The 19,238-nt window shown below is 46.8% G+C and overlaps 1 protein-coding gene across 4 annotated transcripts in view; it reads left to right on the top strand.

Annotated features, from left to right (window-relative positions):
- IRF2 (interferon regulatory factor 2) overlaps positions 1 to 16,669 on the top strand; it is a 76,816-nt gene extending 60,147 nt beyond the window's left edge. For all 4 annotated transcript variants that reach the window (XM_012644024.1, XM_012644026.1, XM_012644028.1 and 1 more), the window contains exons 7-9: positions 6,602 to 6,769; positions 14,022 to 14,068; positions 15,361 to 16,669. In XM_012644024.1, coding sequence (XP_012499478.1) covers positions 6,602 to 6,769; positions 14,022 to 14,068; positions 15,361 to 15,669 — 524 coding nt within the window. In that variant the 3' untranslated portion in view covers positions 15,670 to 16,669. The remainder of the gene's footprint in view (positions 1 to 6,601; positions 6,770 to 14,021; positions 14,069 to 15,360) is intronic.
- The last annotated feature ends 2,569 nt before the right edge of the window (positions 16,670 to 19,238 follow it).

Below are 19,238 nucleotides of genomic sequence, written 5' to 3'. Positions count from 1 at the left end.
TGTACCCAGACGCAGGACCCATGACGTACTTTATTTTTCTTGTGCAGTCCGGACCTGGTCACCCAGGTGAGACTGTGGGCCGGCTCCTCGGTCACAGATGCCAGAGGGGAGACCCGGGCAGTGGAGTTTGGCTGTTGGTTGTTCAACCCTAAGAAATGTTTAGTTACTCAAGAAAGCTGTCATCTTTTGTGAGGCTGTGTATTTTCTCCTCCCTGCTCCCTTGCTGCCCCCACCCCGCTGATAATTAACTCTCAGACCCTCCTGTCTCCTCACCGTATTTCTTAAGTCCGTCCCCTTCTACTCCTGACACTGTGTCTGGTCCGCCCTCTGCTCTCACCTGGGCTTTGCTTCCGTCCTGCCCTCCCCATTCATCCTTTACACAGAGTGATTTTTTTAAAATGCCAGTGTCACCACTGCCCCCAAGACTAAGACCCCAGTGCCTTCATGTCCCTGGGGCCTGGCATGACCTGGGCCCTGCTCACCGCTTTTATACCTGCTTTGGAATTTGAGGGATTCTGAACCATGTCACCTCCCTGTGGCTGTTGGTAGAGAAAATGAGATTGGTGGTGGGTTTTGTGTGGAGCAGCCGCTAAGGCTCTGTGCCCACAGCGCAGGACAGCATGGCCGTGGGACAGTTTCAGTGGTGAGTGTGAGCTGCCACGCCGACACTCTCGCTCAGACTCCTGCTCCCGGGTCATTGGCTCTTAAGACGTTGGTTGACTCTCTACTGAGTTTTCTCTGGGACACATCCTTTGCTCGCCTTTGTGTAGTGCATATGATGCTGTTTTCTCCTGGGAGGAAGAGTTTCTATGGCCCCAGCTACACTCTTGCTTCCTCCTGCCCCTCTGTGCCCTGGTGAGCGGGGTAGAGCCTGCGTTGGGGGCAGTCTGGCCTATGCAGGGACAGAAGTCCTGTCTCTGGAGGTGCCTGTCTTCTTCCACCATTGACCTTGAGCACCTAGGGCAAACCATGGCTGTGTTTTACAAAGAAGGAACACAAGATTAGAAGTTAAAAGACTTGGGTTCCATACCTAATTCTAAAGTTTTTTATTTACCAAGTGATTTGGGGCAAACTCCCTAATCTCTCTGAGATTCAGTTTGCATAGAAATTGGAAATAACATGTATATTATAATTTATAAAATGGACATATATAAAATGGTATGTAAAATGGAAATAATAATACTGATCTGCCCATCTTACAGTTGTGAGAATCAAAGATGTACAGACAAATCCCTCTGTGGCTGGAAGGTGGTAAAATGATACATTATGGTTATGATATTACCAACATCGTATTAAAATATATTTGAGTGAAAAACATAGCCTCCAGCTGTGCTGTGTCATCAGGGCTGGGATTAACAGTTTTACTCAAACTTTCAGATAGAGTCAGGGGAAATTTCCCTTTATGACCTATGCTGATGGTCTCATTTTACGTGCCCTGCTAATACGTTTCATTCTGGACCCTGCAGCTTCTGGGTGACCCTGGCAATTTGACAGCTGGGTTTTAGCTTTTCTCAACTGTAAAATGGTGGGACCAAGGCACCTCCAAGGGCCTTTCTGTTTCCAATAGTCTCTGCTTTGCAGCACTTTCCCCAGGCGTAGGAGCGAGCTGCTTCCTCAGGTGGAGCCCCACGTTAAGTCAACAATTGTTAATAAAGTAAGAGTGACCTTTTAAGGAATCAAACTGGTTCATCAGTAACCGGCCATGAATAATATTATTATAATTCTCAGCAGCGAGGTTCAGATAAAATTACATTCCTGTGGGTGACTCTTTTCAGATGTGCTGACTTTAATAAGCTGGAGGAGCTTAGTGGATTTCTCGTTCTTCTGACCATTTGAGACTTTCCTTGGCACCCAACAGAGAACTGTTGAAAAGAAATGTCACTATTGGTTATGAGCCCAAAGACTCACTAAGGTGAGATTCAAAAGTTTTTCTCCTAAGAGGGGCTTAGAAAGCGAATAGGAGCTCAGTTTGGACTTCGTTAACTCTTCTATTAATATTAGGGAGACCATATTACAAAGAGTTGAAATTTGGGGTCAGGTAGGGCTGATCTGGAATGCTGATTCTGCCACTTACTGGCTGGCTGTCTGACCTTGAGTTCGTTATTTAGTTTTTGCTGATGCTGTTGTTTCATCAGATCTGAAACGGGATCGTGATTGTGCCTTCCCCACAGTGTTGAGGTCTGTCAAGGGGCTGGGGGAGGCATAGGTCAGTGCTCAGGAGGTTACTTTTGTCATCACGGTTCAGCAATCAGGACACCCTTCAGCACCCAGAGGAGTGCCACCCCGACCCTGTGTGCTGTAGCAGGTGAGTGTGTTATTCATGTGTCTTTGCAGGTGTCAGGAGTCATTCTTGCTGCTACTTGGTGGTTCGGGGATACCTGTTCACGGGGGGAGAGGGAGAGAGAAACAGAGAGAGAGAGAGGGAGAGATTGAGGCTGATCAGTGACAGTGTCTAAGCACATCCAGAGAGCATCTCAGATGCTGGGATTTCCCTGCTTCTCTCATGGGCTTTGACTGGTGAGTTGGAAAGTTTCTAAAGTGCCCTGAATGAGGTTTGGAGGCAGAGAAGTGGCCGTCCCTTACCGAGGCATAATGCAACACGCTCCTCTGCGGGAACTTTGGCCTTACAGATAATGTGATTATATTAACCGATATTCAGATTGTAGCCCAGAAAACAAAAACTGATTTTTTTCTGTCCTCGTCACCAGCATTCAGGGTACACTTAAAATTTGAGTAAAGGTGCTTATTTATTCTTTTTAGGTCATGTATATTAAGTGAAATATGGTAAAATAAATCCCTTTTAGGCGTATAGTTCTATAAATTTTGACAGATGCTCTCAGGTATGTAACCATTACCGTATTCAAGACAGAACATTTTCATCTCCCCAAAAGTTTCTTCCCCAGTCCCCGGCCCCCAACACCCACAACCTGCCATATCTTTAGCACATCACCTAGCTTTGAAAGAGTCCACTTGCCGGAGGCTTGACGTTTTCTAGAACACATTAATTGTCATGCTCCGTATTTGCAAGCTGTCACAAACTCCTGCAGGACGCTGGCTTGTCAGTGAGCCCGGGCCCCTTCCTGCATCCATCTATTCAGCGGACATGTGCCGAGCGCCTCTCCGGTGCAAGCTGTGAGCGTGTGTCATGCCTGGCCCTGAACGGTTCTCGTGCAGGTTCTCAGCACTCAGGACCCATGCTTTGATTGAGGAGATAGGACATACACAGATAGAAAGTTCAGTAAGGATCTGTGGAGTTAACCAGCCACACGAGGCAGAAAGTCAAGAAACGTCACAAGGTCGTGTCACATTGTAGTTGTGGCAGAGCAGTGGGGACAGTGCGTGAGAGGCGCTCAGAGGAGAGCAGTTGGTCTGTGCTGGGGTGGTTGGGAAGGGGTTCCAGAAAACAGGAGCACCCCGAATACTGCTTGTCACCCACGCCTCAACCCCGTGTCACTCTCTCTTTGAAGCCTTCGCTTCCTCCAACTGGAAAAATACTCCACTTCCTCAGCTTTCATCCCATGGTCCCCTTTGTGTTTTGTTTTTCCTTTTCCCTTATTCACTGCTTCCAGCTGACTGTCCTGATTGCTGGGTGCTGGCTGCAGCCACGCAGACTAACTTCTTACAGAGCGGGTCCTTCACCGCACTGACCTTCCTCTGCTTCTACCACTCGGTAGTGCCGTCTGGGGCAAAGCAGGTGCTCTGCCCATCTTTGCTAGCGGAGTAACTGAGTTGGGCATCTGGGAAAAAGCAGAGAGGGAAGGAATTCCTGGTCAGAACAAAGGGATGTAAGGAGGAGGATACTTGAGCCGCTGCCATTGTGTATGGTCTGAGCTTGCTGCCTCTCTGCTGGGAAGAACAGTGCAAGAAGGATACGAGTTTTGAAGTATTGGAAATGAAAGTGGCTTTGATTGAAATCAGATTTATATAAGACCTTTACTGCCTTGGTATGCAAGGTATCGTGCGTGCCCCTCCCTCCTCAAACACACACACCCTCATTTGGTTTCGATTTCCACCCACCAACTGCTCTTTAGGACTTGGGATAAGAGAGGACATCGTCGCATTTTCCTGCCATTTCATTTTACTTGGGGGCAGAGGCAGAAGAAACTTTAGAGAGGTTATTGCTGGTCAATGTCAGAGTCTGTGTGTAGTGAACTGCATAATTGATGCCCTCACGCTCAAATAGGATAGTCCCGAGGACGAAATAAGGATTTGGGAGTCTGCCTGCCATATATAGCCTGCCTTCCTTTTCTTTAATTTTATCCCTGCCAGGAAAACCTAAATGGCATCCAATTTCCCTCCCATTCTCTATGCGGTGGCTTTTGAATTCTTTTATCATGTCCCCACATCTCCTTCCTGGCCTCTTTTGTGCCCCTCCTTTCTTTATTAAATAATGCATGAATTCCCCCATCCTCTAAAACCTTCCCTGCGTAGAAATAGGATAATTTTCTCACCACCCCACAAAAAGCAATTGAAACAGGAACTTATTTATAAACAAAGATACTTCAGCAAAGAAAATACTTTGAGTGATTAAAATAAGGCACAAGTGAGTCCATGATGGCTGACTCCTCAAGGAGACTGGAGCGGGCCCCCTTCCTGCCTAACCTGAGCATTTTGCAGGTAGTGAGAAAATGACAGGAATAATGGACCACTGCACATAGTCCAAGTGGTGTGAGTTTGGACAAGTCCCTCTCCCTCTCTGTGCCTGAGTTTCTTCATCTGTAACAGGATAACAATGCTTTTCTGTCATTCTCATGGGTTGAAATGTTAAAATAACTTATGCAGGTGCGAGTAAAACATAGATTTTGGTGGCAAAGCACTTTGAGGACCTTGGGAAAACATCGTTATTACCATGCTATTTTCTTCCCCTTTATTTATTGGAGCCAATTTTCAGGGACATGTCATCCAATCAGCTGCCAACAGCTGTTTAAGGTCAGTTCTGTTTAAAATTAGGGCAGGGCATCACGGACATTCAAATTAAAACCACAATGAAATGTCATTACTTACCTATCGGAATGGCTAAAATAAAGAACAGTGACAACACCAAATGCTGGTGAAGATGTGGAGAAATTAAGATCACTCAGACATTGCTGGTGAGAATGTAAAATGATACAGTGACTCTGAGAGACAGTTTGGCAGTTTCTTGTAAAACTAAACATGAAATTACCATATAACTCAGCAGTTGCACTCTTGGGAATTTATCCCAGAGAAATAGAAACTTAGATTTGCATAAAATCTGAACACAAACATTCATAGCAGTCTTATTTACTAATGTAATAGCCAAAGACTAGTATCAGCCCAGACCTCCTCCAATGGGTGAATCGGTACACAGACCGTGGTACATTTATACCATGGAATACTACTCAGCAATTAAAAAAAAGGAACCAATTATTGATACACACAATAACTTGGGGACTCTCCGGAGAATTATGCTGAGGGAAAAAAGCCAATCCCAAAAGGTTACTGTATGAGTCCATTTATGTAACATCCTTGAAATGACAAACATGATAGAAATGGGAACCGGATTAGTGGTTGCCAGGGTGCAGGGACAAGGAGGTGGAGGGGGAGGAATTGAAGGAAGGTGTTTATGGTTACAAAAGAGTGGCATGAGGGAGGTTTACGGTGGTGGAACTGTTCAGTGTTTCGACAGTGGTGGTAGGGACACGAAAGTACAAACGTGATAAAATCGCACGGAACTAAGTGCAAACATGCACACTCGCTCACCCACACCGAGTAGGAGTGAAACTGAGGAAGTCTGAACAAGATGGTGGATAATTACTAACGTCAATGTCCGTGTTGTGATATCATATTCTAGTGTTGCACGATGTTACCAGTGGAAGAAAATGAGTCAAGGGCACACACTAACTGTATGTGCATTTATGATTGTCTCAAAATAAAAAGTTTAATTTAAAAAATTGAGGCAGTTTTCAGAGCCAGAATGGTCAGAATTCATCTCATCAGGGTTCTGGGGAGTTGATGCTACCAATGTCTGCCAGAATTGGGGAGCTGATTCTATTCCATTGTTCTGCTATTTGGGCCAGTTGTTCGTGTGCTCACATAGCAGGAGGAGGGCTGGGAGTGTGCGCAGGGCACCCCACGGCTAGAAGGGACACAGTGGGGAGATGTCCATGGTCTTTCCTCCTTATTAAGGTTTGATAGTGTCTCTTTGGACCATGGAACTTAGAAAACAAGCACAGTGCCTTCCTTCAGAGCAAGAGCAGAGAACAGATGTCGGTCAGGTGCAAAGCACTGTCATGTCTGGTCCTGGGGCTGGGGCTGGATGCAGCCTCCGGTCCTGCAGCCTTGGCTGTGGTTGAATCTGGAACTCCGCGGAGCTGGGCAGGACACGGCCACCTGTACGTGCCGTTGGCAGGCGTGCCAGAGACAGGCCTGAGGAACCGGGTTGCTGGCAGGCTGCTTCTCCGGAGTCAGTAGCCCAGAGCTAAGGCTTGTTATTCAGCCCCATGGCAGGGGACACATTGTGACTGGGAGTCTGACTCCTGGTGATCCGGCTGTGTTGGGAAATGCTTTCTTTCTTTAGAGTGTGTGCTAGAAATGTGAAGTCAGGCAACTTTGGTGCATGATAGGTCTCTTTTCTTTGAAGTCGTGGGACCATCATCCCATCTGGACAGCAACATTGAGGATCAAGAGATTGTCACTAATCCACCAGATATTTGCCAAGTTGTAGAGGTGACCACTGAGAGTGATGAGCAGCCGGTCAGCATGAGCGAGCTCTACCCTCTGCAGATTTCCCCCGTGTCTTCCTACGCAGGTAAGTGGGGTGAAGGGAAGCTGGGAGACTGGGCAGGGAACGGGAGGGCAGTGCTTCGGTCCAGGGTCACCCATTTCACCCCACAACAGACAACCTCTCCTCTGTCCTAGGGATTATTCCTGATGGAAGTATTCTTGTTTTAATTTTCTTGACCAACGTCTTCTAGGACACTTTTGTTTCAGTTAGAAGATGTGGTCGGTCACAAGCATCTCTTTACTCAATCGCCCCTAACATTTCCATGCATAGCTAACAAATTATAAGATTTCTTTGAGGAAGTGGTTCATCAGAATCTAGTTTATTCGCACAAGTCATCAGAAATTGGGCAGGGTGTTTGAATGGAATCTCAGTGTGACCAGGCTGGATAAGACCTTAGCAATAATCTCTTCCAGGTCCTTCATTTTTGGAAGGGAAGAGACTTGCTCAAGGTCATACAGCCAGTAAGTGTCTGGGCCAGGACTTAAGACTCAACCTTCAGACCCCAAGCTCATTGCTAGAGCCATCCTTCCCACTAAGTTTACTTGTCCCCTCTGCATATTTCCTCCTTCTTTGTCTATTTGGTACAGCATCTCTTTGGGCCAGGGGACTGCCCATTTCTAATTCCCCAGGGAACTGGCTACATAATTACAGGAATTGGCCCAGACAGAGTTACAGGAGGAAAACCAGATTCCATCAGTTCTTCTGTCCTGACAGAGGAAAACGATGGCTCCTTTCTTCATCGACATTACACCGTCTTACACTGTCTTCCTGATCCTCTCCATTTAATATTTTTGGAACTCAGTCATAATTAGGAAGTATAAATTCTGAGTCAGTGTTATTGTTTGCAGATATTAAAAATAAGAAGCAGAGGCGCTATCTTAGGAAACTACAGTTAGCGCAAGTGCTTCAGGGATTCTTCCCAGTGTTCTTTATACGCTGCCAAACGCGGTGTCCTCCAGCCAGGGTGCCACCTCGGTGACTGGCACAGAACCAGCATTAGAATGAGAGTTGATTCAAATGACTGGTTGTTTGTATCAGCCACAAAAAGTAACTTCATATTCCCTGAATGCCAACTTTCTTTTTTTTTTTCTAATTTTTAAAAATTGTGGTAAGATACATATAACATAAAATGTACCATTTTAGCCATTTTTAAGTGTACATTAAGTGCAGTGGCATTAAGTGCATTCACGCTGTGCAGCCATCACCAGCATCGATCTCTGGAGCTTTTTTCATCTTGTAAAACGAAACTCTATACCTATTAAATGCTAACTTTCCATTTTTTTCCACCACCCAGCCCCTGGCAACCTCCTGTCTGCTTTCTGTCTCTATGAGTTTGGCTGTTCTAGCTGCCTCAGATGAGCAGAATCATACAGTCCTTGTCCTTTTGTAACTGGCTTATTTCACTTTGGGTAGGTCCTAACTTGCTTTCATGCTAGAAACATAAAAGAAATGTGAGAACAAATCTTGGCTGCAAGAAGCTTATAATCTGTCAAACAGGATAAGCTTGTCTTCAGTTACTTAGTCGTCAAACAGACTTTGAACTCATTAATAGGTGCCAGTCACTTTTTGGCCTTTGCCGGTCCCCAGTAACAGGAACTACTACTTGTCTGCGTGTTTATTGTGCCCTGGGAACGGTGCTGAGTGCTTGGTGCAGTTGCCTTGTTTATCGTGAGAGTAACTCTGTCGGCCTGGGCACCATCACTGTCCCCTCTTTGAATATGAAGACTCTGAAGCAGATGTGGGTAAGGCACAGTGTCCAGGGACAAACAACTGGCAGCACAGCTGAAACCTACCTGCGCTGATGCCGCCCTGGCCAGCTGTGCAAGACTCTGCCATTCAGAGCACATCCACACCCCTGATCTCATTTGAGACCCACCAGGGACCCACCAATGGCGACACAGCACAGTGTTCATGCCTTAATTTTACAGTAGAGATAACTGCAATGTGAAACACTCATCCGCTTAGCTTGTATTTACATAGCTATGGCTAAAAATCCATGACCTGTATATCATGCTGCTGCAAGCATTATTACACTCCATGTGGTTTTCTTTTTCTTTTCTTTTCTTTTTTTTTTTTTTTTTTAGGGGGTGGGAGCTTTAGAATAGACTGTTATGTTTATCTGTTGAGTAAGACTTCTCTGAAGGCTTCTTGGGCATTCCGGAAAGACTTCTTCATGCTGTTCTGCCAGCAGTGACATTTGCTTTAGCAAAAGAATCCTGAGAACAGCTGATCCATGCAGAGAGAAATGAAAATTTCATTACCCTCTTCAGGACATTTGCATAGATTTGAAAAGAAGGATTTCAGTGCCAGGATGCAGGCAGCGGGAGGTTTTGGGTCGGAGCCCTGCCTTTCCAGCCTGGTCCTTGGTTCTTCTCGTTGTTTCCAATGCCAAAATTCTGCAGAACGTTTTGGAGCCAGGCTCTTTAGATGGAACCAAAATGTTCCATCACTGCTACTTTTCTAGAGCTTACAGACATGGAAGGAATTTATCTATTACTGTCTGTGGCTAATTCCAGTCTTTCATTCAGAAATTTTATAACATTCTACTGGGAAAGGCGGCCTTCTGGCTGCATTCACCTTTCTAACTTTATATTTCCCAATCGCGTATGCTGTTTGCCTGTTATGGCAGAGTTCTTTTGCTCCAGCTATGCAACTGGATTTCAACCTCCTCTAACCACCTTCATTCACCTGCTTAGGAAACTGGTATTCGGAGGCTGCTGTTGGCTGTTTTTCTCCCCTACTGATCACTGAAATAAAATCCCAGTAGTGGCCGAGCGCGGGGGCTCACACCTGTAATCCTAGCTCTCTGGGAGGCCGAGGCGGGCGGATTGTTTGAGCTCAGGAGTTCGAAACCAGCCTGAGCAAGAGTGAGACCCCGTCTCTACTGAAAATAGAAAGAAATTAATTGGACAACTAAAAATATATAGAAAAAAATTAGCCAGGCATGGTGGCCCATGCCTGTAGTCCCAGCTACTTGGGAAGCTGAGGCAGGAGGATCGCTTGAGCCCAGGAGTTTGAGGTTGCTGTGAGCTAGGACGCCACGGCACTCTAGCCCGGGCAATACAGTGAGACTCTGTCTCAAAAAAAAAATAAATTAAAAAAAAAAAAAATCCCAGTAGTATTATAAAACCACATTCAGTTTTGCAAGTCTATCTTCTCTCTGGCCTAAACATTATGGTGAGAAAGAGACAAGACAGTTTTTTTGTGCGGAAGTACTTGCATTGGATGTTTTAAGACAACATAAAATTCTAGTTTGATTTGTAAAACTTTCATCCTGGGGAGGGAGGGATGTTCCCAAGCCCAAGCTTGGGAAGCTCTAGAGGATTTGAAAGGGCTACCCAGAAGTGGCCTCTTCATTGATGTGTGGCACCAGGATTTTATTAGGTGGCTGATGATTTACTAAAAGAAAGCCACAGTAGTATTTTGGGGGAGGATGGGGGAGATGGGGTGGAGAAGAGACTTGAGAAGAAAGCTTAGTGCGAAGGATTAAGTGGTTATCACCGAGAGAGTGGAGATTGCCTACTGACCAGCAGTCATCATCAACCCATACTTTGGGTTTTTATGGAAACCACATCAGCCTTGCATTTTATTGGGTGGAGCAAAGATACACAGGCTTTGAGATTAAGAGGACTCTAACATGAATGATTTGGCTGAGCCTTCTAGTGGAAGTCATCGAGGGTATGATCGATAGGAAGAAATCCTTGTCAATCATATTAATAAAACTTGTTGAACAAGAGCCTTCCAGAAAACGTACCAGAATGTCATAGTGCAAAAAAGCTTTCACATGAAATATGTCATCTCCTTCCCCATAATGTTCCTGAGATGGTTCAACAGGATGTGTTCTCAGGGAGGCATTAAAAACTCGTCTGAAGTGGAGTGTGAACCTACGGCTAGCGTCATCCCAGAACTGCAGTTCTGGAAGAACCTGTGAGGTCACCTAATCCAAACGGTCCTCTTCCCTCTCACCCCAGATGCTTTCAGGAAAACTGAGGCCAGAAAGGCTAAATGAACCACTCACGTACCTGTTATTACTGTGCCAACATTTCCGGCTTATGCAGACCATGCTAGCGAAGCAACTCCGGACTTTTTTATTCCATTGTATTTGAAGTAAAAAAAAAAAACCTAAACTTATCAAAAGGGAAAATGTTGATAGCTCGGCAGTGACATTGATCTGGAAGCAGCAGTCACAGTGAACTCATGTGTCATGTAAGAAGTCACTGGAAGTGGCAGCGATGTAGTAAAACTAAGAGAACAGAGGAAGTCGGGCATGAGCACGCTCCACAGAGCACCATGAACCACCTGCTCAGGGGGCGCCGTGGGAACTGCTGTTATTCCAGAGAGGAGGGTTTGGGTCTTCAGATGGGAGGTTTGGGTATCGCCTGCTCCTAGGCTGACGGCACTCAAGGCCATTTTTTTAAACAAAAAACTTAGAAACCTCGGTTTGCTGATATGGAGAGTCTTCCTACCTACTTCAGAAACTGTGGATCTTAATTTGGAAACGAGGCTCTTCAACTGGCATTTGTGTCGGCCGAAAACATAAGCTCAGAACATGTGTCTCTTTTCTTATCTGCAACTGTTTCTCTGAAGTTGAAAACTGAGTACTTAAAGGAAATTAACATTCTGATCACGTTCCTGCGCTGTGTAAGGTCTTAGTGCAGAGTCCGAACCTGGGATCTGACTTCCACCGCCTCCAGCAACTCCGACTCGGCCTGGGTTGGAATCCCAGCCCCCAGTCGTGTTTGGTGGCGTGTGCTTGTTTTTATTTGGTGGGGAAAGGAGCAGAAGACGATGGCATTTAGGGAGAATAATTAGGGGTGAAGGGAGCCCAAACGTGTATGGAAGGAAGAGAAACCTTGGCTTCAAAGAAAGCTGAGCATAAAAATGGAAAGCGGATCTTGAGATTTCGTCAGAGGCCAGAACAGCAGGGAAGCCGAGCTGCTGCGTTCGGCGCACAAGCCCTGGAATCAGAAGCGCAGTTTTGTTTTCTCTCCTCTGCGCTGACTCAGTCGGCAACTTTGGCAAGTTTCTCAACATCTCTGTTCCTCATTTTTCTTCCTGGGAGTGGCAGTCCTGATTCCTGCCTCCTAGGGATACTGAGCTCGCGTGAGGGTTGTGTGAGCCGGGGAGTTTTCCTTTTCTGTTGCTTTTTGTTTGTTTCTGCATGGAAACCTTTCTTGTGCCTGGTGTGGCCAGTTTGTCTTCATAGCTCAGCTCGTCATCAGCTGAGGCTGAGGCCGACTCTGGGCGTCTGGTGCTCCCAGCTGGGCCTGCTTTGGGGAAACATGCCCACTCTTGAGTCGTGGACAGGCCCGTCCTCTAGCTGCTCAGGGGCAGCCCTCGGCGATCACCCAGGCCTGTGTGAAGTCACTGGAGAGCAGTGGCCGGGAACATGCCAGAGGGCTCCAGGGTGGGACAGCGGAGTCAACATCCTTGCTTTCTTTGTTAAGGAATGAAGCTGTGGCACATCTGCTCATTTGTTCTTTAGCCTTGAATTTATCGAAATCCTGGTCTATGGCTGGTGCTTTGGGTGGTAGATAGGGCTCTATCTGGGCTGGCTGGAGCCGTCTTGTTCCAGCTCTGCTACCAGGGAGATGAGACTGGTGGCCAGTCCCTTAGCAGTGACAGGGTGAAGGGTAGAAGGCACCAGAGCATAATAGCTCCTCTGCATAATGGGGGGATGACAGCAGCTCCTTCCTGACTTAGGATCCGTGTGAGGGCTAAGCCAGACCTGCATGCAGAGGCTCTAGCACTACACCGGCATTACCTCTCTCCAGATGTTCCCTGATAGTTATAAAGAGAAGCCGTACATGTCTCCTTAGCCTTGTCTGTAAAACGAATGACCCAGGCTAGGTGATCTCTAAACGTCTGTGCATTTCAGAAGCTCCCCCCTCTGTGATTTCATTTTTCAATGGCTGTGAACACTGAAAAACTGTACACCATTGATTTTTTATTTTAAAAAATTGTAATTTTTTTTACATTAAAAATCTTTTAAAAATATGTATAGGTAATGTATAACTGCTAGCTATTGACTTTGACTATTAATCCAGCCTGTCGTGCACATCGAGTGTTGAAGGACGCTGATTTGCTGATGCGTGCTGCGTGCCGGCCCTGCGCTAGGCCTTTTCCCACACACCTTCTCACTTGCTCCTCACACGATCGTCTTGGGAAGGTGGTAATACTCTCATTTTACAGATGAGAGAACTGTATCTCAGTGAAGTTGAGACACTAGCTCTGTGTCTCACAGCTGGCGGGCCAAATCAGGATGGGAACCAATTAGTTATCTACCTATTGCTGTGTAACCACGTAAACACAAACTTAGTGGCTTGAAACAACACACGTTTGTGATCTCACAGTTGCTGTGGGTTAGGAGTCTAGGCCTGGCTTAGCTGGGTCCTCTGCTGCAGCATCTCACAAACCTGCAGGGAAGGTGTTTTCTAGGGCTGCTGTCTCATCTGAGGCTCAACTGGGGAAGGATCCATTTCAAAGCTATCATGGTTTTGAGCAGAACTTAGTTCCCTGCAGGTTGTCAAACCAAGGGCCTCGGTTTCTTGCTGGCTGTTGGCTGGCAGCAGCCGTTAGTTCTCTGTCACGTGAGCCTTCCCCACACGGCCCCTTCCTTCTGCAAGGCCAATGAGGGAGTGCACAAGACAAGTGCCAGTGTCACGGCATGTCACTGTGGACACGTGACCGCAGACTCCCCATCACCTCAGCAGTATTCTGTGGGTTAGAAGCAGTCACCGATCCCACCCACACTCAAGAGAGGGAAGCCCAGAGTGAACCCAGGAGGGCAGGGACATGGGACAGTCCTGGATCTTGCATCCACCATCACCCACATGGAAGATGCAGCTCTAGAAACCCACAATATCAGTACTGACGGTGTGAAGTACAGGAGGGATCTGAGTAGAATGGGGATGATCTAGGAAAACTTAGAAAATGTCGACTCTGCACGGGGCCTTAGGTGAGACGATTGTCGTGGACTGGAGGTGAGGACCCCTGTGGGCACTGCAGTCAGAGCTGCAGGGGGGACAGGCCCCTCCTGGGAGGTAGTGCCCATGTAGTCATAGCCCGGCCTTGCAGAGTGGGCCTCCTCTCAACTCTCAAACCTGCTTTCTCTGGAGGGCCGAGATTAGAGAGGCAGCATTCACTCTGGCTTCTCCCACCTACACAGGGAGATGCTGAGTTTAGATACCATTTCTCTTTTTGTAAACACTGCCCGAACCTCGGGACAGCTGGAGTGGCAGGAATGATGGCCCTGTGTTTTTCTCTCTGTGAACAGAAAGCGAAACGACCGACAGCGTGCCCAGCGACGAAGAGAACGCCGAGGTAAGCTGGCCGCCGCCCCTCGCCTGTGACGCGCTGTGGACGAGCCCCGGGGCGTCCTCGCTGCTGGTTATGTGCCTTTACTTTAGATCATGAGTTTCACTTTTGGGTTTTTTTGTGTTGTCAAATATACATAACCTAAAATTTACCATACTTTGGGTTTAGGTTAGAAAATTCAGCGTTGGGAACTGACTGGGAGGAAAGAGAGTTAAACGTCACCAGCAGGAAGAGAGGCCGTGACGGCAGGAAGAGGGAATTGAAGTCGAGGCCAGGAAACGTTGATGTTCTTATCGCTATAAACATCCTCGTTTACAAGCAGAAATAGCACATCCTGTGTGGCCAAAAGCAGGGACCAGAAGGATATGTCAGAAAGAGCTAAGCAAAAGTCTCTCCACGTGTCCGAGGACTCCCTTCCCTACGTGTGTGGGCCCGGAGGCTGGCTGCGTGTCCAGCCTTGATCCCGGGGGGCCTGTTCCCCGTTCCCTCCGTGGGCTGGGCTCACACCGCGGCAGGATGTGGCTGTCACGCTGACGGAGAGTGTTCCTGCCGACCGCCCGCTCTGGGTCTGTGCTTGCGTGAACGAGAAAGAGAGGGAGAGAGACAGAGAGGGAGGGAGAGAGGCTCATAGTTGTTTGAATTAGTGGTTTCTTCATGTACTACACACTGTCGAGTAAAGTGCAGGAATAGACATTAGGTGTACGTGCTCACATGGATCCCGACCCTGTTTCTTCAAGGTCACAATTCGAGCTCCTTCTCTGAACGAAGCCAGCCCTGAGGCCAGCTGCTCGCTGGGCACCCTGGAGCTCTAAGCTGTCCCCCTTTGAAAGTAGTCAAGGGGCACTCACTGTCTGTTCCTAAGTTCCTCACTTCCCTTTCTCTGAAAGCGCAAGTTCACGCAAAGATCCAGTTGGGCCAGCAGTGAGGACCAAGCCTCCGTGACAGACGGGCCACCATGGCCTGGAACCTACCCAGTGATTGTGCTGGGGCAGCCGGAGCCCGGGGGACCAGAAACCAAGCTGCTGCCTTCACAGAGTAGTCTGGGCCACATTTCTGGGAGGTAGCAAATGGGAATTGATTTAAAAAGAAAAAAAAAAGGGAAGGGAAACAGTTGCTTAGGGTATGACTTGCTGGTGTAGCTTCCAGCGGAGGGTTGCAGAGTTGCTAAGCTTTTATTCCTTCCCCAATTCTTGAAAAATTCAGAGAAAACACCAACACATGAGCACCGTGGTACATTTTTAAAAAGCCATTTCATAGAAGGAAAAGGAAATCTATGTCTTACTTATTTTCTTTGAAAGGGGCGGCCACACTGGTGGAAGAGGAACATCGAAGGCAAACAGTACCTCAGCAACACGGGCACACGGAGCACATACCTGCTGCCCAGCATGGCGACCTTCGTCACTTCCAACAAGCCTGACCTGCAGGTCACCATCAAAGAGGAGAGCTGTCCGCTGCCTTACAACAGCTCCTGGCCCCCCTTCGCGGACCTCCCCCTCTCTCCGTCCGTGACCCCAGCGCCCAGCAGCAGTCGGCCGGACCGCGAGACCCGGGCCAGCGTCATCAAGAAGACGTCAGACATCACCCAGGCCCGCGTCAAGAGCTGTTAAGCCTTTGACTCTCCCTGGTGGTTGTTGGGATTTCTTGGCTATGTTTTGTGATTTGTTTGTATTTTATTTTTTTTCTCTCTGACACCTACTTTAGACAAATCTAAGGGAAAAAGCCTTGATAATAGAACATTGATTTGCTGTGTCCAACTCCAGTACTGGAGCTTCTTTTTAACTCAGGACTCCAGCCCATTGGTAGACACGTATTTCTAGAGCCTGCTGGATCTCCCAGGGCTACTCCCTCAAGTTCAAGGACCAACAGCCACACGGGCAGTGGAGGTGCCGCATTGCCTACGGTCAAGGCCAGCATGGTGGAGTGGATGCCTCAGAACGGACGAGAAAATGTGAACTAGCTGGAATTTTTTATTCTTGTGAATATGTACATAGGGCAGTCCTAGCGACGCTGCAGTCTGCTTCTGCACCTTATCTTAAAGCACTTACAGATAGGCCTTCTCTCGCCCTTGCTCTGTCCCACAGCACAGCCCGCCTCCCCTCTGCTGTTCCCCGCCTCCCACCCCGTCCCGTCCACTTCCTTCCCTCCTTTTCCTCCCCTCGGAGGCTCTGTTCTGCATCCGGAGGAGAAGAAGAAAATGAACTTCTCCACAGATGTCCCATTTTAAGACTGCTTAAAAAAAAATATTTCTAATCTGCCATGCTTGAATGCCACGCGGTACAAAGGAAAACGATCATGGAAATATTATGCAAATTCCCAGATTGGAAGACAAAAATACTCTAATTCTAACCAGAGCAAGCTTTTTTATTTTTTATACAGGGGAATATTTTATTCAAGGTAAAATTCTAAATAAAATATAATTGTTTTTTATCTTTTCTACAGCAAATTTATAATTTTAAGATTCCTTTTCTTGTTTATCAGCAGTTGTTATTACATCCTTGTGGCACATTTTTTTTTTTTTTAATTTTGTAAAGGTGAAGAAAAGCTTTTATGAGCTCATGTAGCAATCAGATTATCCTGTGGATTGATAATAAATGAATATGGTATATAGTTAAATTTTTAATGGGCATCACTCCTGGCTTTGTCTGTGTCTGCTTTGAGAGAGCACAATCGTGGGGTAGGACTGACAGAGTATCATCACTTCTTAGGGCCCCAGACTTTCTCCCTTGCTGACCACAAGAAACCCCGGAGGTTCCTACTGCGGGGCTGCGCGTGACATCCTCCCTCGAGCATTCACCCTGCGCCAGGCCTGGTGCAGAGGGTTTTGCACGTGTTCATTACCTTCTACACTCATCACCGCTGTGCTACAGAATGGGGCTTTGTCTCCATGTCGCGTGGAGGAAATGAAGACTTAAAAGGAAGGTGCCTTCACTCAGGTCACAGGGGTGACAAGGTCCAGGAACAAGTGAAGCCCAAGTCTGGTGTGACTGTGGGTTTTTTTTGTTTTTGTCTTTGTTTTTTAGCACATCCATCCTTTTAAACATTTATCATTTCTTTGTGTTGGGAACATTCATTATCAAGAAGGGGGTCTTTTTAGGCACTCCACTGTTTCCCTTCTCTGCTGTGAGAAAATTCCACCCCCTCTGTGTTTTGCTGTTCTTGTCCACAGGCTTATACACAGGACTAGAGTTTTGTGTTTGTGTCACTCACAGGGCACATGGCTAAGACGTTGTAAGTAACAGTAGATGTTTATTGGGTGCTGACTCCATGTCAGTCACTTTTTTTCCTGGGACTCGGGGCCTTTGACACAGGCACTTTCTTGAAAACTTAGAGTACGTCTTCTGGAGCGAGAAATGTGACGTCAAGGGTGCCAATCTCCATTACCTGTTTGTTGTTTCAAGGCATAAGCCTGACCTTGACAAGGCCACTGCGCTAACCTCTCCTGCGTGATGTCTGTACACTCGGAACACTAAGCTGCCCACCTGTCACCTCTGGGGGTTGTGGAGGAGATTGTCAAGTTAATATTTGAAAAGGTGCCTTCCATGAAAGGACAAAGGGCTGTTTTTATGCCTATCTATCTCCACATGTGGCTGCAGATATAATTAGTGGTCATAAACTGCTCCAGCCCTAAACAGAAATCAGCTGAACCATCTTCCTGGTTTACTGTTGTAGCCACACGCCAATGGCAGACTGCTTCTGTGAGGGGGACTTTTGTTGGTTGTGTTTCTCTCAATCTCTTAGTGAAAAGAAGATCCTAAGGAGGAAGAGATGCTCTGTGCTGTATAGTTAAGACCTACTTTTCTCCCATGTCCTAAATGGATGAGTTCAGTTCTTTGTGACTTAACATCTAAATCCTTTTACTTAGTCATCCTGTTTTAAATAAATTACCAAAGCAGTAACCAAAGGTGGCCTTGAGTCACATGGCCTGGTTATGAGAGTGTTTAAAGTAGCTCGGGTCTCCTCCCTCTTCCTTCTCCCACACACAGACAGGGCGTCCAGCTCAGGTCCTGCCTCCTGCTGCAGCTCACAGGTCCCAATGCCGTTCCCACCCTCTTCCTCTGCTCCTGTCATGGTACCAGACTTAGGGAACCTCCCCAGGTGGAAGAAAATTCAGGATCTGGAAACGCACAATTTAAGTACCAAAGATAATACTCCAGTGCCAATAAAGCCATGAAAAAGATTCATGTTGAAAATATTTCTGGGAAAGGCCATGTTGTTTCTCAGTGATGCTTGCCAATAACCTAGGAAAGTAAGCTAGTTACACAACACCTAGGGCTGAGACGAGATGGGACATCTCTTGGACTCAAGCCTCAGACTTTGTTGTCGCTTAGAGGAAGTAACAGGGACACGTGCTTCTATTGGTTGGCATCTGTATGAGCTGATACGCTTTTATGATGGGCTTGGTTGTGTGTGTGTGTGTTTGTGCGTGCCTAAGTAGCAGGTTCAGTGTGATTGCCTTTGGAACAATAGCCGCCATTCTCTGCAGCCAGTACCTCGGTCACTCCCTTGATAACGAGCTCATTGCACAGCTGTGAACTATGAATCCAGTGACAAGTGCTTCCAGCCAGCGGTGAGGCTGCAAGAACCCAGCACATCCTGCACACCTTGACACAAAGGGCTTCCAGAACACCATTTGCAAGTCTAAATAAATCCCTGCTCAACCATAGCATTTTTTTCCATGTTTTGATGAAGTAACTGCCAAAGGCAGTGTTTAGTCTATTTAAATGTATTTGTAGAGAAGAAGAAATATACATGGATAAGAAACATAAATTCTTTGGACATCAAAACCTTAAAATAATACCCTTTTCTTTTTCCCCAAAGTGTACCTCCACCAGTACACTGTGCGTGTAACTACCGCTGAGACAGACATTCTAGGAATGAGGAAGGTGAGTGATTTGGCTTCAGGAGTCTGAGTTTTCAAACTTGTGCTTTGGGAACTACTTTGCATGTGAATGAAAAAGGTGTTAAGCCCCTAATGGCCTCCTGCCCCCAATTCAGAGAGATGGTGGAACATTAGACATTCCTTTTGCTGAGGCCATTCTTTGGATGTTGGATTCGTTAGGCTTTTAAAGCTCCCTGTTACTGTAGCTTTGGACAAACAGGCCCAGATCAAAGGTGAAAATAAGAACCCCACTATTCTGCCACATTTGTACTGAAGGAAGACAAAAAGCTAGGAAAA

The sequence above is a fragment of the Propithecus coquereli genome, unplaced genomic scaffold (assembly GCF_000956105.1).
Source record: "Propithecus coquereli isolate 6110/MARCELLA unplaced genomic scaffold, Pcoq_1.0 Scaffold203, whole genome shotgun sequence".
In the NCBI taxonomy this organism is placed as follows: domain Eukaryota; kingdom Metazoa; phylum Chordata; class Mammalia; order Primates; family Indriidae; genus Propithecus; species Propithecus coquereli.
This window is presented reverse-complemented; position numbering and strand designations above follow the sequence as displayed.